Source organism: Euleptes europaea, chromosome 16, assembly GCF_029931775.1.
Source record: "Euleptes europaea isolate rEulEur1 chromosome 16, rEulEur1.hap1, whole genome shotgun sequence".
Classification (NCBI taxonomy): Eukaryota; Metazoa; Chordata; class Lepidosauria; order Squamata; family Sphaerodactylidae; genus Euleptes; species Euleptes europaea.
Window position 1 is genome coordinate 25,542,742 of NC_079327.1, and position 22,236 is coordinate 25,564,977.

Here is a 22,236-nt window from a genome sequence, read left to right on the forward strand (position 1 = left end):
TTGTCTTGTCTTCCAGGCACGCTCATCGACTTACCCTCTCTCTGTCCTACTTAGAGGGAGAGAACTAGTTTCTCCTACACACTGCTACTTGAGGATAACCTTGACCTCTTTCAAACACAGCCCTAGTCCACGGCCTGTTGTTACCGCGTCCTTTAACTTGCTTGCCTCTTAGAATTCCAAAGTGCTCTGCTACCTAACTTGTCGGGCTTTGTCCGGTTGATTTCAGAGGCAGCATCAGTCAGTCAGCCCTACCCTCTCCCTTCCCCGCACCGCGCCACCTCCGTCTTACAATTGACTCTGCTGACAAGCTAACTTTCAGCTGGAAGATTCCCCTTTTCTTTTTTTTAGCAAGCCTAATTTCTCCCAGAGTGTTATCCATTCAAGTGAGGCTGCTATCGAAAAAGGATGGGAAAATGGAACGGCAAAAAAAAATTACGTTTTTCCAACAGCGATGCAGGTGTGGAGAGACATAATTTGCGTGTGAAGAATGCCAGAACGCTACCTAACTGAAGTAAAATGCAATATGGGGACAGACTAAAGCAAGAAAAAAAATGATTAAAAGTCTTACTTAAAAGCCGAGGTTCTGTATGACAAATCCATAAGCACTAAGAGAGAAGCACGCACACAGAGTCACTGGGCTTCATTTCAAGGTGGATGACTTAAGACTTCTTCCCAGAATGCCTAAAACCATTATCATCCACGAATTGCTTCATCTTCTCTGGGCTTTTTTTTTATGTGCGTGCCTGAACGCCTGCAGCACATGGCTTAGAGGGTGATGAATGTACAGCAATTGGTATGGGTATCTTCTAATGCAAATTCTTCCAGCTCCCAAGCCAAAGCTTGTTCTCCGAGACAGGAATTCTACAGACTAGAGAAGCGGTCCGACTCCTTGCAACAGGGTCAGGGGCCTCGCTGTTCCCTCCGCCGCACCTGATCCAGTAACCTGCACAGGGGCTCATCGCAACCCAACCCCGTCATGGATAGCATTTGGCCAGAAAGAGTTCCCAAAAGGTACCACGCTGAGCGTTCATCAGACTTTGTAATAAATGTTTGCTGGACTCTGAGGGGGCATCTCTTGGACTATGTAGACCGGGTGTCCGTAGTCACCGCTGACCTTTTCGTAGTGGGGGCAAAAGACACTGTCTGCAGTCCTCAGAGGGATGATAATGTCACTAGGTTCGGACCCGTTGTTGTTCCCACTGCGTTTCGGGGTGGCTAACGTGCTGAGTGATAGAGTCGTCGTGTGCTGTGGTGAATGCTTCCGATGTCTCCTCCGATACTTCAGCAACAGAACCACCAGCGTGATGATGATGATGAGGAAAATGATGCACCCTGAAGCTATCCCTGCAAATAAGGCCACCTCTGAACCGAGGATACTGGAATGACCAGCCTTGCTGCCATCTGTGTTGGAACCTAGGAACGGGATCGGGCGGAGGAGGGGGGAGAAAGAAAGACAGAGAGGGCTAAGTTCAAAATAATCACGGTCCCATCACCACTTTGCAGTACTGAAAGTCTCAACTGTCAAGTGAACTTTGGCAAATCGATTACCCTGCAAGATTCAACTAGCCAAAGTCAACCTGTTCATATTAAGCCTGCCTCCTGTCTGTTGCTCTTTGCTTTTATGTTGCTCCTAAACCACACTGTGCTCCTTTTCATCTCTCATCCTTCATCAAGAGCAAAGACAGGCACTGACAAGGCAGTCTTTGATGCATGCCAGGTCTTAACAGATGTTGGTCAGCTCAAAGTGGTTAAACGGGACAAGACGGGGAAATGAAAAATGCAGGAAACTGGCCTTTACTACTTTCTTTTTCAGACACTAATTTCAACTAACCTCTATCGATGCATGCCTGGTTTTGTATCTTTGCAACAGATCAGAGGAAATCAAAGTAGGGGGGAAAGCACAACATTCCAAGATATGAAGTAGTTACGATTTCACCTAGTTTTAGGTTTTATGGTCGTGCTTCCAGAGAAATTAGAAAATTTTTTGATGTTTGAGCTCACACCAGTGGCAGTTTCTTTAAGATAACAAATTGATCATCCAGGGCAAAATAGAGTGCTTCATAATTTTCAGAACGATCACTGACACAATGGAGGTCAACTGATCTGCACGCATGCAAGTGCCACTACGAAACCCTAGTGCAACAGATTCTCAGCTCTGGTGCAATATGGCTGGGACACAGAAAATGGCTCCTACGTGTGAAGGAGCCAAAAGAACCCCCCTTTGAGCTTTTTTACACATCCAGTGAGACCTTTTGGCCCGCTAGAGTTAGTGAGGCCAGATCTTATGTGTGCTGGACATAGCTGGTAGCAAGGGGGACAACAAGAATCCTGTGTAGCTGCAGTGTAGCTGCGCCCGTTAACAGCAGAAAACAGATCAGCAGGTCACACGCTGCCAGATTAATTACTTAAATTTGGAGCAAAGAGATCTAAAATCATTTCACTGCAATCGAATGCCTATGCCACGATGGAATAGTATTGTGAAGGCTAAATTCATGTGCGCCCCCCCCCCCCACAGCATGCGGTAACCTTAGCTGCAGAGTTGCTGATGCCTATTTGATAACTCCCAATCAAAAGATATATTAGCATGGTAGCAAATAAAAGTTGCACAGGAAAAATAAATGTGAAACCACCACCAAGAACCCGTGAAGCCAACTGCCACCCACTATGGCTTTGCAAGAGATCTTAAATTATTATCCCAACCCCCCTCTCCCAACCTTGTCCAGTATATTCTTTCTTGTTCAGATCCAACCAGAAAAGGAAAGAGAAGAAGCTGATGTTAAGTGTGTGTGTGCGTGCAAGTGTGGTGGGAGGGGGAAAGGGGTGTATTCATTCTGGAGGTTTAAACAGGCACCTTATAATCATCCATGAATGAGATCAGTCATTTACAGAGCTGATATTAGTTACAGAGCAAAGATGCGATCAGTCAAAAGATTACAGCCATAATTATAACATGCACTAAAGCAATCCTTATAAAGTGCTAACCAGAAGGCTCTTTATAGCAGCATCGAGAGACAGTGGCTACTATCCAGTACACAGTTAAGATGCTTAAGTGCCTCTGAAATCAGCTGGAGCTAAGGATGCTTAACTCTGTGCTGGACTGCAGCCAGTGATCATAAAGCCGCCTTCTCTGGCACGAGAGCTCCTACAGTTACCAGACTGTTTAGATCAATGCCCGTTTCTGCAAGTCAGTAACATCCTCACGCGGAACAATTAAATTTAAGAGTCAAATGCTAATGAACAGAAGGGCTGGGTTTCGCCAAAGTAAACAACTTTGACTTCCCACATACTGGTGCATCAGAACACACACTTTTGATCTGCCTCCCTATGCAAATGGTTATATTTTAATAATCTAATAAACTGTATTATTATAGAAAATGTATAGTCTTTGAAATAACCTCCTTGAAGATCTAAAAGCCATCCTGTTTACCTGAGTGATCCTTTACAAAGGGACTTGTTGTAGAGCTTTTCCCGTTGGTACCAGCCTCCTGTTCCGGGCGTTTAGTTGGATCAGCATTATTTGGGGACCCACCAGAATTGGGAACTGAAAGAACACAAATGATTCACTACAAACTAACAATAATGTGCTTTATAAAGCCGGTTATCAATTTTCATGAGGCAAGAATGGCTTTGAACAGAAGATCCTTTATGTAGGAGTACGAGGAGATACGAGAGTGTAATTTTCGTCTTTAAAACAAAACCAAAAAAAAAAAAGTTTGCTATACTAGTTATTTCAGAGGTTTAGATCATGAGGCCATTAGTAGAAAATGAAGGAGGTTCTTGTAACTGGCAGGAAACCTTTGCAGATGACATTTCAGTATAGCCAAGCGAGTTGATTGACTACTAACCAACCTCTAATTAGAAAGAATTTTTTTTTTGGGGGGGGGGCTGCACAATAGGTTATCTGTGTATGAGGAAAAAAGGACAATGGACAAAAAACTCTCTTCTTTGGGCCACGATTCATAAGGAGCAAACTATGGAAACATTAGCTCCCTCTCCCTTTCGTTTGTTTTATATAATTTTGAGCTGTGAACCTGCACGTTTAATTTTTAGCATACAAGCAAGAATAACTGGAGCACGTGTCATTCACGAACGATCTTCCCTTCCAAGAAGAGCTCTCCAATGAAGAGATCTGATTGCATTAACGCTTGTCCTACCAAACCTGTCAGGAAGATAGGTGTAGAAAATAGGCTTTGCCTCAGTGGCTATAGGAAGGCAGACTGACCCAAGGCTACCCTGGCATGCAGAAGCTGGGGGGCAGGGGAGGTTGCTGATCAAAGTGGCTGGATGAAACCAATAGGTGGTCTTTACCTTGTCCAACTTTCATGAGGATCTTCATGGCTTTTGTCTGGCACACCCCTCCCTCCTGGTTATCCAAGCCCTCCAGTGATCCATTGGATGTTGCTGTTTGAGAAACAAAACAAAAACATTTTAGAATATCAGCAGGTCAAGGCAAGCAGAACAAGAGTAGCTAAAAAGCACATTTAATTGGTCCAGTTTACTTCTGCCATTCACATTTACCCAGAAAAAGCTGCAAAATGCTGATAGCCAAGAGAGCGAATACGTTGCCAATACATTGATCATTTATGCATGGGAGTTTTACCTGAGGTTCGTTGTTGGCTAGACCCACACTTTCCACTTGGAAATCTCTGCACCAGGCTCTCTCCAAGCTCAAATCTAGTCCCGCCCCTTTAAATGCTGCTTTGGAATTTGCTTACTTTGCAGTGCTCACTGTGAGAGAAGATTCCCCACCCCAAAACCCAATTGCTGCATAAAAAAGCATTTTAAGAACAATAAACAAAAACTGGAGCAATCAGAAAGAAGTGGGGAGGGGGAGAAATACAAGCCTCGGTTTAAAAAAGCATTTCTTTTGCTCAGAAAGAGCCCCGAGGAAGCAGGAAGCGTTGAATCCCTGCCTCTTTACATGCTGCTTTGTGACTGGCTGTGAGAGATGCCAATCTTCCTGTGGCCCGTGGTTTGCCTTCTGCATGGAGATTTCAGCCAGGCTGAGCTCAAGGGAGAGGGGAGAGTCGGGTTAACAGAGGAAGACCTGGACATTGCGAGGGCTGGAAGCGAAGTCATTTCCAATAGACGGGAAACACGTGCAGAACTCCGAGGAACAACCGAGTCAGACAGAGGGCGAACGTGAGTTCAAGTACCCATGCATAAAAGACCGTCATCAAGCTTCACATTTATCCAGGCATTTTTCTTCCCAATAACTATTGCTGGATGCCACTGGATGAAAGAGCAGAATCCCTTTATATTCATATTTCCACTCCCAAAAAAGTGGAGAGTTGGTGGGCAGGGGAGGAACAGGAGTCCTGCCAGCCTCGGCAGAGCAAAGAGCACAGTGTGTATGCGTGTTTTTCAAGCCCACGTTTTGCAGCAGTCTCTGTCGTGTCATACCAAAGTTAAACAAATGGGCTGCAATTCTCAGCTCTCCCTATGGTATTCTACAAGACCTGCCCATAAACCATTTAGGCTCAAGACTGCACAACTGGAACTCGGCACCCACTCTTGTTTCCATCTTCTCTTGTGAGGGGCAAGCAAGGAAGCTCAGCTCCAGTTTCAGGATTTAAATTTTCAGGACACTGATAACACAGAGAAGGGGGAGAGAAATACTCTACAGTTGTTCTAATCTCGTATCTTCTCTTTAAAATTCCCATCCCCCAAAATTATGTCTTAAACTGAGAACCTGAACAGAAATTTCTTCAAGAAGCAGCTTTTCAGGATATGTATTTACTTAGAACATTTTTATCCCGGCTTTCCATCCTATTAGGGCCATTAAGGCAACAAACAGAAAACAATGAAACCAATGCTTAAAACAACACACACATATAACAACAATTAAAAACACCCAGGAAGGAAGGTCAATAAGGGAAAGTCAAATGTAACAAACAGGTACTCAGCCACTGGCAGAAAATAAAAATAGAAGGGAGACAGATGATCTCACTGGGGAGGGAATTCCTACAGCCAAAAAAAGCACTTTCTCAGGTTCCCACCCATCTAGCTTCAGATGACAGGGGTATCTGAAACAAGGCCCCAGGAGATGACTGTAAAGGTCATATGAGATTAGAAGAAAAAGAGTTGGTTTTTATATGCTGACTTTCTCTACCACTTAAAGAAGAATCAAACCGGATTACAATCACCTTCCCTTCCCCTCCTCACAACAGACATCATGTGAGGTAGGTGGGGCTTTGAGAGCTGTGACTAACCCAAGGTCACCCAGCTGGCTTCATGTGGAGGAATGGGGAAACCAACACGGTTCACCAGATTAAGATCCGCTGCTCATGGGGAGGAGTGGGGAATCATACCCGGTTCTCCAGATCAGACTCCACCACTCCAAACCACCTCTTTTAACCACTATACCACGCTGGCTCTCTTAGGTGGTCCCAAACCATACAGGGATAGTCAGTTGCTCAAGAAGGCTGCAAAAAACTGGGCATTTCAATTACTAGCTGGAAGAAAGGGAGAATACTCTGCTGCCCCTGATAGGTTGGATGGAGTCTCCAGGCCACCAGTGCAATCTTATGATATCTATGTTGATACTGAAAGCAATCTTACGTACTCTGAGCAGAAACAGCGGGGCAGATTGTCTTGCTTGTCTAATAATGCCCAGACACTTTTAATTTGGGCGGTTAATTATAAACCTGTTAAGTTAGCTGTCAATATGCTTTCTTGGCACTTTCTTACTCTCTCTGTGTGTCCTTTTGTCTTTCAAGTACACATGCACTGACATCTGGTCACTTTACTAAAATATGAAAAGGAGGGGGAGGAAGGCCCTGAAAGTGCTTGCAGGAAGTTCCTGTGGAGGAAAAGCAATTAAATGGTGCTTCTTGCACTTAGAAGAATCTCCCTTTTCATCTGAGAGATTAATTTAGCTAGGGCCCCCCATAAGTCTTCTTTTTTTTTCTTTTAGTTGCCCCCCCCCATTTTTCCTTTGGGATTTTGGGGGCTATTTTTTTAAACATAGCTTATGCACATTTTTGATGTCCTTCATAGGCTCCCATCACCTTTCATGAAGTGTCTTCCCAGCCCCATGTTGATATTTTTCTTTCTCTAATCCTCTCACTTCGCTACAAAAACTACAAACTTTTGGCTTGCCTTTGATCTACTTCTTGCTTTTGTTCTACTGCTCCCCCCCTTGTGAGCGTAACTCAATTCCTCCCTATGTGAGCCTTTCCTTCTTGCAGTTCCTTCCAGGATGCTCCATTCTCCTTAGAGCTGATCCTGCCCAGGCTTCCCATCTCTGATTGTGCTTTTCCATCTTCCACAAAAATAGTCAACCAAACTTCATTTTCCAACTTCTAGGGCGCATTTTTCAAATAAGTAATTTAGTGGTGGTGGTGGGGGGAAATAGATCTGATATGTACAACTACACTGCCAGACTCAAAAAATAATGGAGATATATTGTTTTGTTGGTATCTTCCCTCCCCCCCTCTCCAAGAAAAGAAAATCAATACTAAGAACCAGTTTTGGACATAAATCAAATGTATCTTTGCTCTTTTTTTATGACCTCTTTTGTTTCTGCCCTTGTGCTTAGACACTGGAAAAAAATGTATAGAAATACAGCAACCGAGAGGATGGCTAGTATACACTAGCTATTTTGAACACATGAAGCTGCCTTATACTGAATCAGACCCTTGGTCCATCAAAGTCAGTATTGTCTACTCAGACTGGAAGCAGCTCTCTGGGACCTCAGGTAACGGTCTTTCACTTCACCTACTTGCCTGGTTCCTTTAACTGGAGATGCCGGGGACTGAACCTGGAACCTTCTGTATGCCAAGCATATGCTCTACTACTGAGCCACAGCTCCTTCTTGCTATTGCTGAAGTACAGGAATTTGCCAAGAGTTACCTACCTTTCTCAGATAATAGTCAGAGAGCTGTCTACCTTCCTCCTCTTTACTCAGACTGTCTTGCCTATCTTGTAGTGTGTAGACAACATCACTTAATTACAAACAACTTACAGATTAATGTCCATACAGCTGCATCTACACATCATTAGATACTCTGCTACAGCAACCATTGGCAACTGGGTTGGCTTGCCATCAAAGACCTGGATAGCCCCAGTATAGCCTGATCTCATCAGATCTCAGAAGCTAAGCAGGGTCAGCCCTGGCTAGCATTTCGATGGGAGACCTCCAAGGAATACCAGGGTCATGACGGGGAGGTAGGCAATGGCAAACCACCTCTGAATATCTCTTGCCTTGAAAGTCCTATGGGGCCACCATAAGTCAGCTGTGACTTGACAGCAATAAAAATCTAGCAACACATGGAATCAGCCTTTTGACAGATCACAGGAGGTCACAGAAGGAACCCCAAAGAACTGTCACCTAAGGAGTACAGTAATTCTGGACACTGGAATAACCTTTAAGGATCCCAACCAGGGTGGCTTCCATGAAATTATAATTATGATGCCTGGCTATGCAGAAGTGCAGTCTCTGTTGAAATATTGAAGGTATTGAGATTTGATGAAAACTTAGCAAATGACGTTGCAGCGAAAAATCCTTGAACTGACAACTGAAACACTTTTGAAATATTATCTGCCAATCCGATAGCAGAAAAACAGTGAAGGAGTAAAGAAAGTCTATTTCCAGCAATTAAATAATTCAGCAAAGTAAAAGATTTTCATAAAGAGATCGGGTCTGACCTTAACATTAAACAAGATGAGGCCATCCAGGTGGCGCTATCATAAGGCAGCAAATTGTTATTATTTAGTTTACTATTTTATTTTTACCACCATGGGGTGGTATTGGAGTTTCTGCCTCGGGTATCCAAATGTCTACCACTTCTCCCTGGAGTCTAAGAGACGACACTGCTTTGTATGTCTAATACATTCTAAAAGATGAGTATATAGCAGAGTGACTACAGAATATCCCTAGATTGGGGGTCCCCAGTGTGGAACCCATGGGCATGATGGTGCCCATCAGCTCCTTTCTTGATGCCCGCTTTCCCTGCGTTTTTTAGGAAGCTCAGTATAGAAGTTATTTAGGAGTAGCCTAAAGCGTTGACTCCAAACACCGGCATTCATTCACCCAGCAATCGAGAAGATGGTTATAAACGTTCAGCTTTTTGCATAGGCTCTAAAAGCCATTTCTACACCATTCAAGTCAACAGAAAGGTTTATTATACTTAAAAAAAACCAGAGTGCAGGCCCACACAACTTGTGAGTTGCCAAAGGCTGACCAATGTGCACGATGATCCACCAGGGACTTGAGAAATATTCTAGTTTTGCTTTCCAACCAAGATTGCATGAATGGAGGTGTGTCTGTATGGGGGACATGACAACATGGAAGGCCTCATTCTTTAGGGGCTGCATTCACAAGATGTGCAAGCCTACTATTTTCCTCATTGAAATGTTAATTTATTTCAACTTTCTAACTAAGAACATAACAACATAAGAAAGGCCATGCTGGGTCAGACCAAGGTCCATCAAGTCCAGCAGTCCGTTCACACAGTGGCCAACCAGGTGCCTCTAGGAAGCCCACAAACAAGACTGCAGCAGCATTATCCTGCCTGTGTTCCACAGCACCTAATATAATAGGAACGCTCCTCTGATCTTGGAGAGAATAGGTATGCATCATCATGACTTGTATCCATTTTTACTAGTAGCCATGAATATCCCTTTCCTCCATGAACATATCCACTCCCCTCTTAAAGCCTTCCAAGCTGGCAGCCATCACCACATCCTGGGGCAGGGAGTTCCATACTCATACTCATTTGAAGGTGTAGGAATTATAATTCTATAAGCAATGCAAGGTCAGGGCTTTATTGGTTTTGCATTGTGTCCCTTTTTTGTTTTTGGAAGGGAAACTGTAAAATGTTAAAAACAAGGTAGAGAAGTTGTAAAATACATTGTAAACATGGTTTATAGCTGTAGGACTCTAGTACAGCTACTTGGCCGAAACATCCACTACCAGTTTGGCCCTCTCTATATTATCATCATATTTAAAAGCACTGAGAATCCCATAAACAGAGGTTTGATCTGAAAGATTTATTTGCTTCAGAAACTATGCAATCATTCTGTTTACAGAATAAAACGTGCTCCCTCTGAATGCGAAGCAATTGGCAAGTGAGACAGACTAGAAGAGTTTCTGGGCTATGATTTTTATATGGTCCCCGTGGAGTAGAAGTAATATTACATTTTAATACATCTTCATTTGATTGTTATTACTCTTGTCTCCCAAGAGGCTAAGCCACTGCCTAGATCTTAGCTGTTTTCAACCTATCAAGTCAGCAACAGCGCTCTAATCAGATGAGAGAGTTAAGCTTCAGGATTTGGGCCTTTCATTCACAAACAGATTAGAAATGAAGGCAACAACGCTTCTTTCTCTCACACACATGTATTTCTTTTTCAAACATGTTTTTTGTTCCTGACATGCAATATTTTTTTAAAAAAATTAATCCCAACAAAACTTTTCATCACAGTGAAACAATAGATCACCATAGATCACAGCTATCATTTGCACTGTAGACGCTGAACGACAGTGACCACTGAAATTCCAAGTTGGTGTAACATTGCATACTGTGGGCTAGAGTGTCAATACATGAATAATCTATTCAATTTGGACTAAATAAGAAAAGATTCTATCTTTGAATCACTCTGTCTCGAATCGTTTACAAAAAGGTGGTATATATCAGGAAAGATGAGTATATAAGCAACGATGAGTATATAGCAAAGATGAGTATATAGCAAAGTATATGATGAGTATATAGCAAAGATGAGTATATAGCAAGCAACGTTGTGTTTCCCAGAGAGAGAAAGCTGTAAGGTATGAGGAAGGGACCAATTTGAACTTCTTTAGTTGGCCCAATACATTTTCTTTTGCAGGGTAAAGATGGGACTTGCATTTTGTACTACACTCAGCATATTAATTATAAACGAGCCTTAATTTTTATAATCCCCCTTACCACTGTCACTTCTGGTGCTTGTTATAAACTTATTAATAAGTAATTAAAAACAAATAAATCACTGAGTAGGCAACAAGAAATAATTTCTGTGTCAATAATTTCAATCAATGAAACGTTAAGAGAAATCTGGTTTCTATGAGGCACTTTTTTTGGTTGTCAAGTCACAGCCAACTTATGGCGAACCGCCATAGGGTTTTCAAGGCAACAGACATTTAGAGGTGGTTTGCCATTGCCTGCCTCTTCATAGCTACCTTCAACTTCCTTAGTGGTATCCCATCCAAATACTAACCGGGGCCAACCCTGCTTAGCTTCCGAGATCTCACTAGCTTGGGGTATCTAGGTCAGGCACTTACCGTAACATAATTAACCCTGATACATGGACAGTATGTACCTGACATCTTAGTGTACATTTTTAAGTTACTACTCTGTAATCACTACCAAGTGAATCACCTTACAGTACTCACCGTAGCTGTTATTCCCCCGCCCCATCCCAGAACAGGGTTCACCCAGCTCTGTTGGGCTTGTGGGGACTTATACAATTTTGAGAAAAGATAGTGAGCACTACCACAAAATGCTACCATGAAGGTCAACATCAATTAAAATGTCTGCTTTTGAAAGGGGGTAGGGTTGCCAACCTCCAGGTACTAGCTGGAGATCTCCTGCTATTACAACTGATCTCCAGTCGACAGATCAGTTCACCTGGAGAAAATGGCCACTTGGACAATTGGACTCTATGGCATTGAAGTCCCTCCACTCTCCAAACCCTGCCCTCAGGCCCCACCCCAAAATCTCCAGGTATTTCTGAACCCGGAGCTGGCAACCTTGGGGGGGGGGGGAAATCACAAAATGACCGCCATGGGAGGGAAACATTACAAAATAATTGCAACTGAGGCTGGATCAGTTCTTTGGTGTCTGGCTTCAGTTTCCAAGGAAGCACAACTCAGGGGTATAAGAGTCTGTGAGTAGTGCCAAGCTGAGGGTGAAAAGCTGTGAGTGATGGTCTCAGATCTTCACATGTAAGCCAGCAGGTAGGAAGCAACCTGACACCTGAAATCTGTTTCCTCTCCCCCCCCCCACCAAAAAAAGAAGCAAACAATGCCAGGAAACACATCAGCTGACACACCTTGTTGGGCACCACACTGAGAACGATCGTCTTAAAGGCTGCCTACAATTGTTTAATTTTGCTTAGTAGGACATATATAATTTCCAGCCACCGCTGAAAAGTAAGTACAGAACAACACAGAAATAGGCATACCGCCTTTTCGTGTATACAGTGGGTTCCATTCAGCAAATTGTCCCTTGGGAATTTGCAACCGCTGACTCAAACACATTCTAGTGTTTTCTGCAGAATGTGCCTACACCTAATATCATAATGTTACTTTGGCATTACCAGGAGACAACGTTTCTTTGCTCGGGAACTGGAGCAAGAGTCAAGGAATTGTTTTAGAAGAGCTGAGCATGCTTGGAGAGAGGCATCGCTCGGCATGGCACCCCGATATTCTTTTTTACTACTGTTGTTTCTTATCAAACTGGTTTTGCAAGGTGTTGATAACAACAACAACAACAAAAACAGGTTTGCCAGAAGCAAGAGAGGGATAAGTGTACGTGATGTGAGCAGTAATTCCCCCCTTCAAACTTCCTTCAGTTTCGGGGCAGCAAAGATAACAACAAAATATTTGTTTCCAAACCTATGGTATCATGTGCAACTTGCACACCAAACCACAGGTTCTCTTAGGGAACACCTTCCCCCAGCCCTTCCCTCCTGCAGACAAGTTTGTTAGAATTTCAACTCCAGGCTATTATGTACGGTTCACCAGGCATTTTTAATCGGAACATATTTCTCTCATGCCTTTTATATAGGTGTTTTGCCCTGACCTGGATGGCCCAGGCCAGCTTGATCTCATCAGATCTCACAAGGTAAACAGGGATGGCCCTGGTTAGTATTTGGGTGGGAGATCACCAAGGAAGTCCAGGGCCACTACACAGAGGCAGGCAATGGCAAACCCCTACAGGGTTGCCATAAGCTGACTGTGACTTGATGGCACTTCACACACATGTGGGTCTTTCATTATTAGGGTTGCCAGGTTCCTCTTTGCCACCTGCGGGAGGTTTTTGGGGTGGAGCCTGAGGACGGCAGGGTTTGGGGAGGAGAGGGACTTCAATGCCATAGAGTCCAATTGCCCAAGCGGCCATTTTCTCCAGGTGAACTGACCTCTATCGGCTGGAGATCAGTTGTAATAGCAGGAGATCTCCAGCTAGTACCTGGAGGTTTGGAAATCAGCACAGGAGCGACTGAGTACAACAAAGTGCGAAAATTGTATATTAAATGCTACAATGACAAAAACACAGTGTGACACATCTAAATGTACATGTGAACAACTATAATATCCTAATCCTAATATATACAATTAGGAGCCCCGTGGTGCAGAGTGTTAAGCTGCAGTATTGAAGTCAAAAGCTCTGATCACGACCTGAGTTTGATCCCAAAGGAAGTTGGTTTCAGGTAGCCGGCTCAAGGTTGATTCAGCCTTCCATCCTTCCAAGGTCGGTCAAATGAGTACCCAGCTTGCTGGGGGTCAAGGGAACATGACTGGGAAAGGCACTGGCAAACCACCCCGCAAAACAAAGTCTGCCTTGGAAACGTCAGGATGTGAAGTCACCCCATGGGGTGCTTGCACAGGGGACCTTTACCTTTTTAATATATATACAATGTAGAAAATCCTATTTTAGTACATGTCCTTTATGTAGATCTTCAATTTCCAAAATTCAAATTCCATCTTGGTCCAAATCGGGTACCACCAAAAACAAAGAAGGGAAGGTCCAAAAGTGGTACCACCAAGCCAAGCCCTTCTGCTTTTAGTTTTGCATTGCATTTTTAAGTTTGGAATCTGCCTCTAGTGACTTTAGTTATGCAGAAGAAGGCAATGCCAAACCACCTCTGAACATCTCCAGCCCTGAAAACCCCATGAGGGGGTTGCCATAAGTTGGCTGCCACTTGACAGCACTTTCTATCGCCACCAGATGGTAAGAGCAGTACTGTTAGCCCATCCGGGGATTCCTTCAGGGACAGTAAAGCTCACTGCTCAAAACTATACTTTAAAAAATTAATGCTCAAGAAGACGGGCAACTGTGAACTATTCGACTTAACAGAAAAAAGTCACCACAGTTTTCAATCCAGTAATAGCAATAACATACGCTTCCTATCAAAGCTCTGCTTGCCGTAATGTGAATTCCCAGGATTGTCAACTACACAGTCTTTTAAAAGAGAGAGAAGAAAATTAGTTTGCTAAAGGATTGTACAGCTACACTGCACCTGCTGTCAGTTGCCTTTTGCCTTTCTTAAATGCCTTTCTTGGTAAAGTATCAAGTAATTACTTCTTCTTACACATATGTTATCTAATTTTACAAGACAGCTTTAAGAACACCAGGAACCGCACAGATTGAAAAACCACAAATCAAGGTGGTTGTTTCTGGAACAGCTAGAAACAGCAAATAAAGCAGCTGTGGTAGATCCGCAGAGTGTTTTCAATTAAATGGTATTGCATTTGCTTTTAAACACAAATGCTCTGATCCCAGTGAGCTTCGAGAGCTTGGAAGAAGTAGAAGCTACACCTTCAGATGAGGTTGAAAGCACAGGGAGGGCCCAGAGACGTTGCGCTTGTCGATCTCGTGAAGTCTGTTTCCTTAACTCACTTAAACAATACACAACTTGCCATTCTAAATACGTTCAATCCATGATTTAAACAGTTTTCTAATTCTATCCCCGGGCAGAACCAAAGATAGATGTCACAAATTCACACTATTCTTGCTTTAAGCGAACGTTGCTGAGTTACAAAATGCATACAATAATTGCCAAGGCCTGAATCGGAGATTCACTCCTCCCCAAGATCCCGAAAATAGCATGGGGGAAGCCACATGGTATCCCACTTGATGAGGTGATTAGACAGAGTGGGAGGCTACTTAAAAGCAATCCAAGTGTATAAGGATCGAGTTCTAGCAGACAAGCCTTTTCCTCCACCCGCCACCAACCTCACCCAAGCTACCAATCCTTATTTCTTTTTGTGCATCATGTGTTTTCTTAGGGTTGTTAAACTGGCTTTAAACTGGACTTCCCTTTTTTCAAATACCTGTAATGGTCAGGATTTTAGAAGAAGAAGAAGAGTTGGTTTTTATATTCAAACTTTACCACTTAAGGCAGAATCAAACCGGCTTACAATCACCTTCCCCTCCCCCCAACAGACATTCTGTGAGGTGGGTGGGGCTGAGAGATCTGTGACTTGCCCAAGGTCACCCAGTTGGCTTCATGTGGAGAAGTGGGGAGTCAAACCCAGTTCTCCAGATCAGAGTCCACCGCTCCAAACCACTACACCACACTGGCTCTCCAGCCACAAAAAATACTTTCTCAAGGGTAAAATGCTACGTGCTTACAACTGAATGTCCCTGCTCTCATTTGGTACCCTAGTTTAGGCAAATGCTCCTTCACTGTTTTTTGGAACAGCTTGGAGGCAGCTATTGGCTTGGTTTGCACAAAGGGTTACAAATGTGATGCCTCTAATTTAGGTTAATGTTCTCGGTTCCACCAACACACAAGGAATGGGGCAGTCTTGCCATAACTGGGCATATAAAGACCCAATGAAATATCGCTCATCTCCACACTGGCTCATCTTTCCTTTTCATTTCCTACTTTCATCCACTCGTCGTTTGGGTTCCTTGAGCTGAGTGTGGTGACCCTGTAGGGTTCTCAAGGCAAGAGACGTTCAGAGGTGGTCTGCCATTGCCTGTCTCTGCGTGGGCTGAGAGAGTTCTGAGAGAGCTGTGACTGGCCCAATGCTACCCAGCAGGCTTCATGGGGAGGAGCAGGGAGTCGAACCTGGTTCTCCAGGAGCAGAGACCTTCCAAAAAGGATGGGACTTGGCTCCTCCCCCCAACAGCTGATTGCAGAGTGTGTAATCAAACTCTTGACCTGGGGCTTGGTCCACAAAGCATTGTATCTACCCTTTTGCTTCCAGGAGGCACAACCATCACATGACACAAGCCATTCAGACTTTAAATGGAGGCTGCAAATCAACAACCCCTAAAACATTGGCTCGACTTTCTTCTTGCCCCTCACAACAGTCCCCCCAAATGCCTGCCCTTCCTCACCAACACTTTAAGTTACCCTTCTAAAAACAGCTTATTTCCTCCCTTCCCTCTAAGTGACTATTTATACAGTGTAAATATTTCATCAGGGCTAAGATTTTTCTGCAGCTTTATTTTACTCAGTGTATTCTTCTTCCCCTAGAACTGCTCAAGGGAATATTCTTACAGCCTTTCGAAATAGGAAGGAAAAAAGCAAGGGGGGCTGTTAACGCTATGGAGAGTGCAAAAGCAGAATGAGCCCCAAAGAGCTAGCACAAAGTATTGTGTGGAAGTCGGCAGCCTTGTTGAAGGAAGGAAATGTCAGGAGGGAAGGGACACCCAGTTCCCACCCAAAAGCCAGTAGAGTGTCCAACTAGGACCTGGGAGAACCGGGTTCGAATTCCTGCTCTGCCAGTGGAAACTCGCTGGGTGACCCTGGGCCCCCACACTCTCTCAGCCTAGCCATGCTGTGAAGGTAAGGTGGAAGATGGGTGAATGATGTGATTAGCCACTCTGGGTCCCAATTAGGAAGAAAAGGAGGATATAATTTTTAATTAATTAATAATGTTAATAAAAAATTGGAAAAAGGGAGCACACAGCTCAGAAGCATGCTTTTAAAAAATGGAAGAGAAGGACATGAAAAATAAAGGCTCACAAAATGGTGGGGCAATCTGCAGGGATAGAGGCGACTTTACTGATATCTTGAGAGAAGGGTTGAATTTGATTTTTATAAAAAGCCAGGCAGAGATGCTTCTATTGCAATGGTAAGTGGGATGCACTCAGACAGTGGAAACAGGATTAAATTTTTTTAACATGCTTTAAAATGACACTGGTATGGATAAGAAATATGCTGTTTGTCACCAGGAAGTTCATGGGCACCAATAGCTGATGACCTAAGCAACCACAGTCTACAGAGCGCTTACTTAAGACACTAGTGAAGAGCAGGTGGGAAGAGGGGAAAATGTGGAGAATCACATTATCATAATGTTCTGACTTAGAGCCAAACCAGACGTACGAGTTCTCCACAGCCACACAGCTGCCCCACAGTCACACACACTTCATGGGGAGCATCAAAAAGGGAAAATCACTCCACCCCAGTGCTATTTTGGCATGGAAAAACGGCTTGGGGGGAAAGCAGGACCCCTCCCTTTCCTAGCAGTATTCTGAGACCAAATGGACTCTCCTTTATTTTTTTAACAGCCATTCTCTGCAGCCACAGCAGCTGTAGGGAACCCGTACAAAACTCCTTAAAAACCCGCACATCTAGTTTGGCCCTTCCTTTTTTCTTTTAAGTGAAAGCTGGGAGTTCAAAGGAACTATGGTAGGAGATCACTGTAACAGGCTGTTATAACATTACTGCATTACAGCACAACAGCAATTGCCAATTTATAAAAAATCCCTCTGATGGCACAGCAGGAGGGAAATGGCATCTGACAAAGGAAAACGCTCACCAAACTCTGGAAAGGACGCTCCATTACCATTGTGAACGCCTCTGAATGCGCAGTGGGAAACAAAGAGTCCTTGCCATGTGGATGCAATCTTAATCAAGATCCTGCTCAAGATATTCTTAGTGCAATAAATTCTCCATCTGGGATGCCCTCTGTTGTCCTGCTGAACAGCCAGACTGTGCTCAGGTATTAAGTTTCTCAAATGACATCATCAGCCTGGCTATGCCATATATTTGCACAAAATACCCATACGAGACTAACTCAAAAGATATCACCTGCGCAACTCGAAAGGTGGCTTCTAACATTTTTGAGTTGCCAAGCTGATGACAAAGTATCACTTGCTTGCTCTGTCTTCTTCCCTCTGTGGGACCAAGGCGGCTATCAAAGTTCAATAATTACACACTCACATACATAATCCATTAGTTATGGAGGCTGTGAAAATAAGCAAATGGAAATGGAATCTCAAGGTGCCTACTGAGAAAAAAACAAAAAAAAAATAGAGAAAACGCTTCCTCTTTGATCTCAAAACAGCATTAGTTAATTTTCAAGTTACACTAATTCTCGGAAATGACATTCATGCTTTTTCATGGGGGGAGAACAGCGGTTTTAATGTAACGAGGTAAGGTAATGTGGGGAAAATATGTTCCTATTTCTGCCAGCCTTTTTCAAAAATCTCGTAGAGTTTCTGACTCTGTCCCTTTTTTGAGAAAGGTTAAAATGGAATGGAAAGTTCCTATTTGGGATGGAGGGGGGAAAAAATAACAACCCTTTTTGGGTGCAGTCGGCTGTTACTAATTGCATGCAATGATATTAATGACCCAGTAATTGCTGTAAGAGTGGCACTGAAGTGGAAAACATCATCTTGAGGCAGGGTTCATCTCTAGGTGGTAGGACATCACCATTGATTGAGTTAATGCCTACTGACATTTTAGAATATAACACTACAGATGAGAAAATGCGCCATTCGCACACTAATGGCTTAGATGGACACGACGCTATTTGCTGCGACCGCACAGAGCCGACCAGTAACCCCAATGAAGTCACACAGGCCAGGTTTGCCCTACAGATGAACCTCATTCCTTTCCGGGGAGATAGTTGCTCTTATAACAATCTAGTGCAATTTTCCACATGTTTGCTTCAATAAAAGAATACCTTCATCTCCTGCTTCTACTTTCCGCACAACAGAAGTGTGTAATATTGTACGACACAAAAAGCTATTTAGATCCTCTGGCCATTGTCTATAGCAAAAAAACGAGAGAGAGAGAGAGAGAGAAACATTGGCCATTTTAAGTATCCAGATCAGTTATGAAACCCCATCAGAAATGTTAACATAGTTGTGGTGTTACTGTTATGCAATGGGCAGGATTGGGTTCAGAACGAGTTACACCTATATTTTAGATGAAGCTCGCCATTTTATTTCTTGAATGTGCCACTTCAGAGTTATATGAATCCCCCGCCCAGCGTACAGGAATTCCAAACTCAATTCCTTCACCACGTAATAGAAATACAGGCCTATGAATTGACATACATGCTGCTGAATGAGTACTAACAAAACAAAGAGCCCAGCAAAGAAATACATTAACAACCAAAGGCAAACCTTCTTGCACACAGAAGGCAATACGGGACAGCACGCATTTAAACACCTTCTTCACAATACAATGCATACCTTTTTCTAAATGTAGTGGAGGCTACTATGAACAACAAAACTATGGCCACAGATACTTATTGTCCCCAACCTCGAATACAATTTTTGGATGTACGCTCACAAGTGGTCACATTCTGAGGTATTTGAAGTAGTCTCTTCCTTTTTTTAATGTGGGGGGATACAACCCAGTACATAATGAGATAACACATAGAATCATAGAGCTGGAAGGGACCACTAGGATCATCTAGTCCAACCCCCTGCACAATGCACACACTCCCAGTGACCCCTACTCCATGCCCAGAAGGTGGCCAAGATGCCCTCCCTCTCATGAACTGCCTAAGGTCATAGAATCAGCATTGCTGATAGATGGCCATCTAGCTTCTGCTTAAAAATCCTCCAGGGAAGGAGCACTTACCACCTCCCGAGGAAGCCTCTTCCACTGAGGAACCGCTCTAACTGTTAGAAAATTCTTCCTAATGTCTAGACAGAAACTCTTTTGATTTAATTTCAACCCGTTGGTTCTGGTCCGACCTTCTGGGGCAACAGAAAACAACTCAGTGCCATCCTCTATATAACAGCCCTTCAAGTACTTGCAGATGGTTATCATATCCCCTCTCAGGGATATATAGCAAGTCTGTGCAAAATGCTTTGGGCACTTAGGAGAAGTGTTGAGCTACCTGCCCCAGTGCCACAAGGGCAGTGTACAAAGAGAAGCAAAACCTCTCTTGCGTTCATTTCTACCAGTATAAGATCTCTTCATCCAGGGCTCCAAAAGCACTCCCCAGCATCAGAGTGGAAGGGCACATGCAACGAGGAATTGATGCTGACAGCATCAATCATCTGCCTGGGAAAGAGGAGGAGAATCTAGCTGTTTCAACCCCCTTTCCCCATTTGGGGGTGAAAAAACTACTTGAATTCAGGCGCCCTCATCACTCCCAAACAAATGACACTAAGCATGTTGCCATTGCTCAGTAGATATCAGCATACACACATCTAAGTTGAGGACAGCAAGACAGAATCATTTATTCATCCACATTCAAACTAAGTTTGTACAAATACAGCCTTCGGTTCTAACGTAATTTAAAATAGAAAAGCTAACATTTACATCATATGACTATAGAGGGTTTTTAATACATACAGTGGAAGTCATACAATTCTGGAGACGTTCAAGCTTCAAATTAAGGAGAATTAGGGATACAATGAAGAAGAAGAATTGGTTTTTATATGCCGATTTTATCTACCTTTTTAAGGAGAATCAAACCGGCTTACAGTCTCCTTCACCTTCCTCTCCCCACAACAGACACCTTGTGAGGTAGGCGCGGCTGAGTGTTCTGAGAGAACTGTGACTAGCCCAAGGTCACCCAGCTTGCTTCATGTTTAGGAATGGGGAAATGGTTCACCAGATTAGAGTCTGCCGCTCATGTGGAGGCGTGGGAAACCAAACCCGGTTCTCCAGATTAGAGTCCACTGCTCTCAACCACTACACCATGCAAGATTCTTTCCCAGCAGACCTCATCTCAAGTTTCTCGCCCTCCAGCGTGGGCAGGACCATTGAAATCCACTTACTATATTTTAAATGTGCTTAACAGAAGGAATATTTTAAGATTTTCAGCTCATTGGTTTTCCAAAAAAATAAACAGATGGTCCTTATTTCCATACATCTACAGGCTATCGTATTTTGGTCACATTATGAGAAGGCAAGAGTCACTAGAAAAGACAGTCATGCTAGGAAAAGTTGAGGGCAGCAGGAAAAGAGGAAGACCCACAACAGATGGATTGACTCAATAAAGGAAGCCACAGCCCTCAATTTGCAAGACCCGAGCAAGGCACTCAAAGATAGGACATTTCGGAGGACACTGATTCATAGGGTCGCCATAAGTCGGAAGCGACTTGACGGCACTTAACACACACACACACAGTAAATAATGAATGTAATGAATTTATCACCAATGTTGCCAGGATGATATATCTGTTAGTGTCAGGCTAGGATCTGGGAGACTCAGGTTAGAATTGGTTCTTGTAGGTTATCCGGGCTGTGTAACCGTGGTCTTGGTATTTTCTTTCCTGACGTTTCGCCAGCAGCTGTGGCAGGCATCATCAGAGGAGTAACACTGAAGGACAGTGTCTCTCAGTGTCAAGTGTGTAGAAAGGTTGAAAGCCTTCGACAATATTCAGGTTAGAATCTTTACCGTTTCGGCCATTTGTATCATTCTAGAGAAATCACATGTAGCGTTTCCAAAACCCAGTTCAGAAAGAAACTAAACTTAAAAGGAGAAAGTAATGTTTACGAGTTTTCTTGTTTGTGGCAGAAGCTTTTAAGACCCTGCTTTGGTTTTCTAACTGCAAGATAAACTTAATAGATCAAGAAGGAAATTATAAATAAAATGACAAGCTACAGAGGTTTGCTACAGTTCCGATTTACACGCCAATACCATATCGTCCCACCTGTACAATTAAAATACCTACTTTACTTCCCCATATACGTCAGGAAAATGAAGCATATTTCCAAAATGCTCTGTGCTAGTCATTTACATTTATACTGGATCATCTTTAATGGGGCTTCTCTTCAGCAGGATGCAAATGACTCCCTTTGATTTAATGAGAGTTCTCCAAATCCCACAGCAAAGGGAAAAGGGCTGTAGGGCACTCGTTTTGCAGAGTTTTACACCAGTAGTTAACTTTCCACAAGGGAGTAGTCCTACTTAAGTCACAGAGACGCTTTATATACATAAAATTAAAACCTCTATGTGTAAGCCTTTGTAACACAGTGGCTTAAGTTATTTATTATGTTTAAAGCATTTTAGTTCATTTAATGCTAATCAGCATAATGAATATATAAAAGCTCCTTAAGCAGAGAAATTGCTTTCTCCTTTGTGCCAATATTTTATCCCTGGTATTGTTAAATCATTTACTGTGCCAATTTTTGGGAGGGCTGGGGTGCTATAAATAAGAAGTAGCTGGAAACATTCAACTAGTAATTATAAAATATTAAAACAGTTTCAATCTGAGCAATTCCTAAATAACTCTTTTTTCCCCCCTTCTAAGCAATCACTTCTAATTTCCCCATCTTCTTTAAAATTTAGTACACATCGGGATGGAGGATTCATTTTCGCTT

The 22,236-nt window shown here is 43.2% G+C and overlaps 1 protein-coding gene across 2 annotated transcripts in view; it reads right to left on the bottom strand.

Moving 5' to 3' along the window:
* Positions 1-442: 442 nt before the first annotated feature.
* EFNB2 (ephrin B2) overlaps positions 443-22,236 on the bottom strand; it is a 66,656-nt gene continuing 44,862 nt past the window's right edge. The window contains exons 3-5 of one of the 2 annotated variants that reach the window (XM_056862078.1): positions 4,309-4,401; positions 3,428-3,541; positions 443-1,413 (exon numbers count right to left, since the gene is read on the bottom strand). In XM_056862078.1, coding sequence (XP_056718056.1) covers positions 1,031-1,413; positions 3,428-3,541; positions 4,309-4,401 — 590 coding nt within the window. In that variant the 3' untranslated portion in view covers positions 443-1,030. The remainder of the gene's footprint in view (positions 1,414-3,427; positions 3,542-4,308; positions 4,402-22,236) is intronic. The other variant, XM_056862079.1, reaches the window with a different exon arrangement.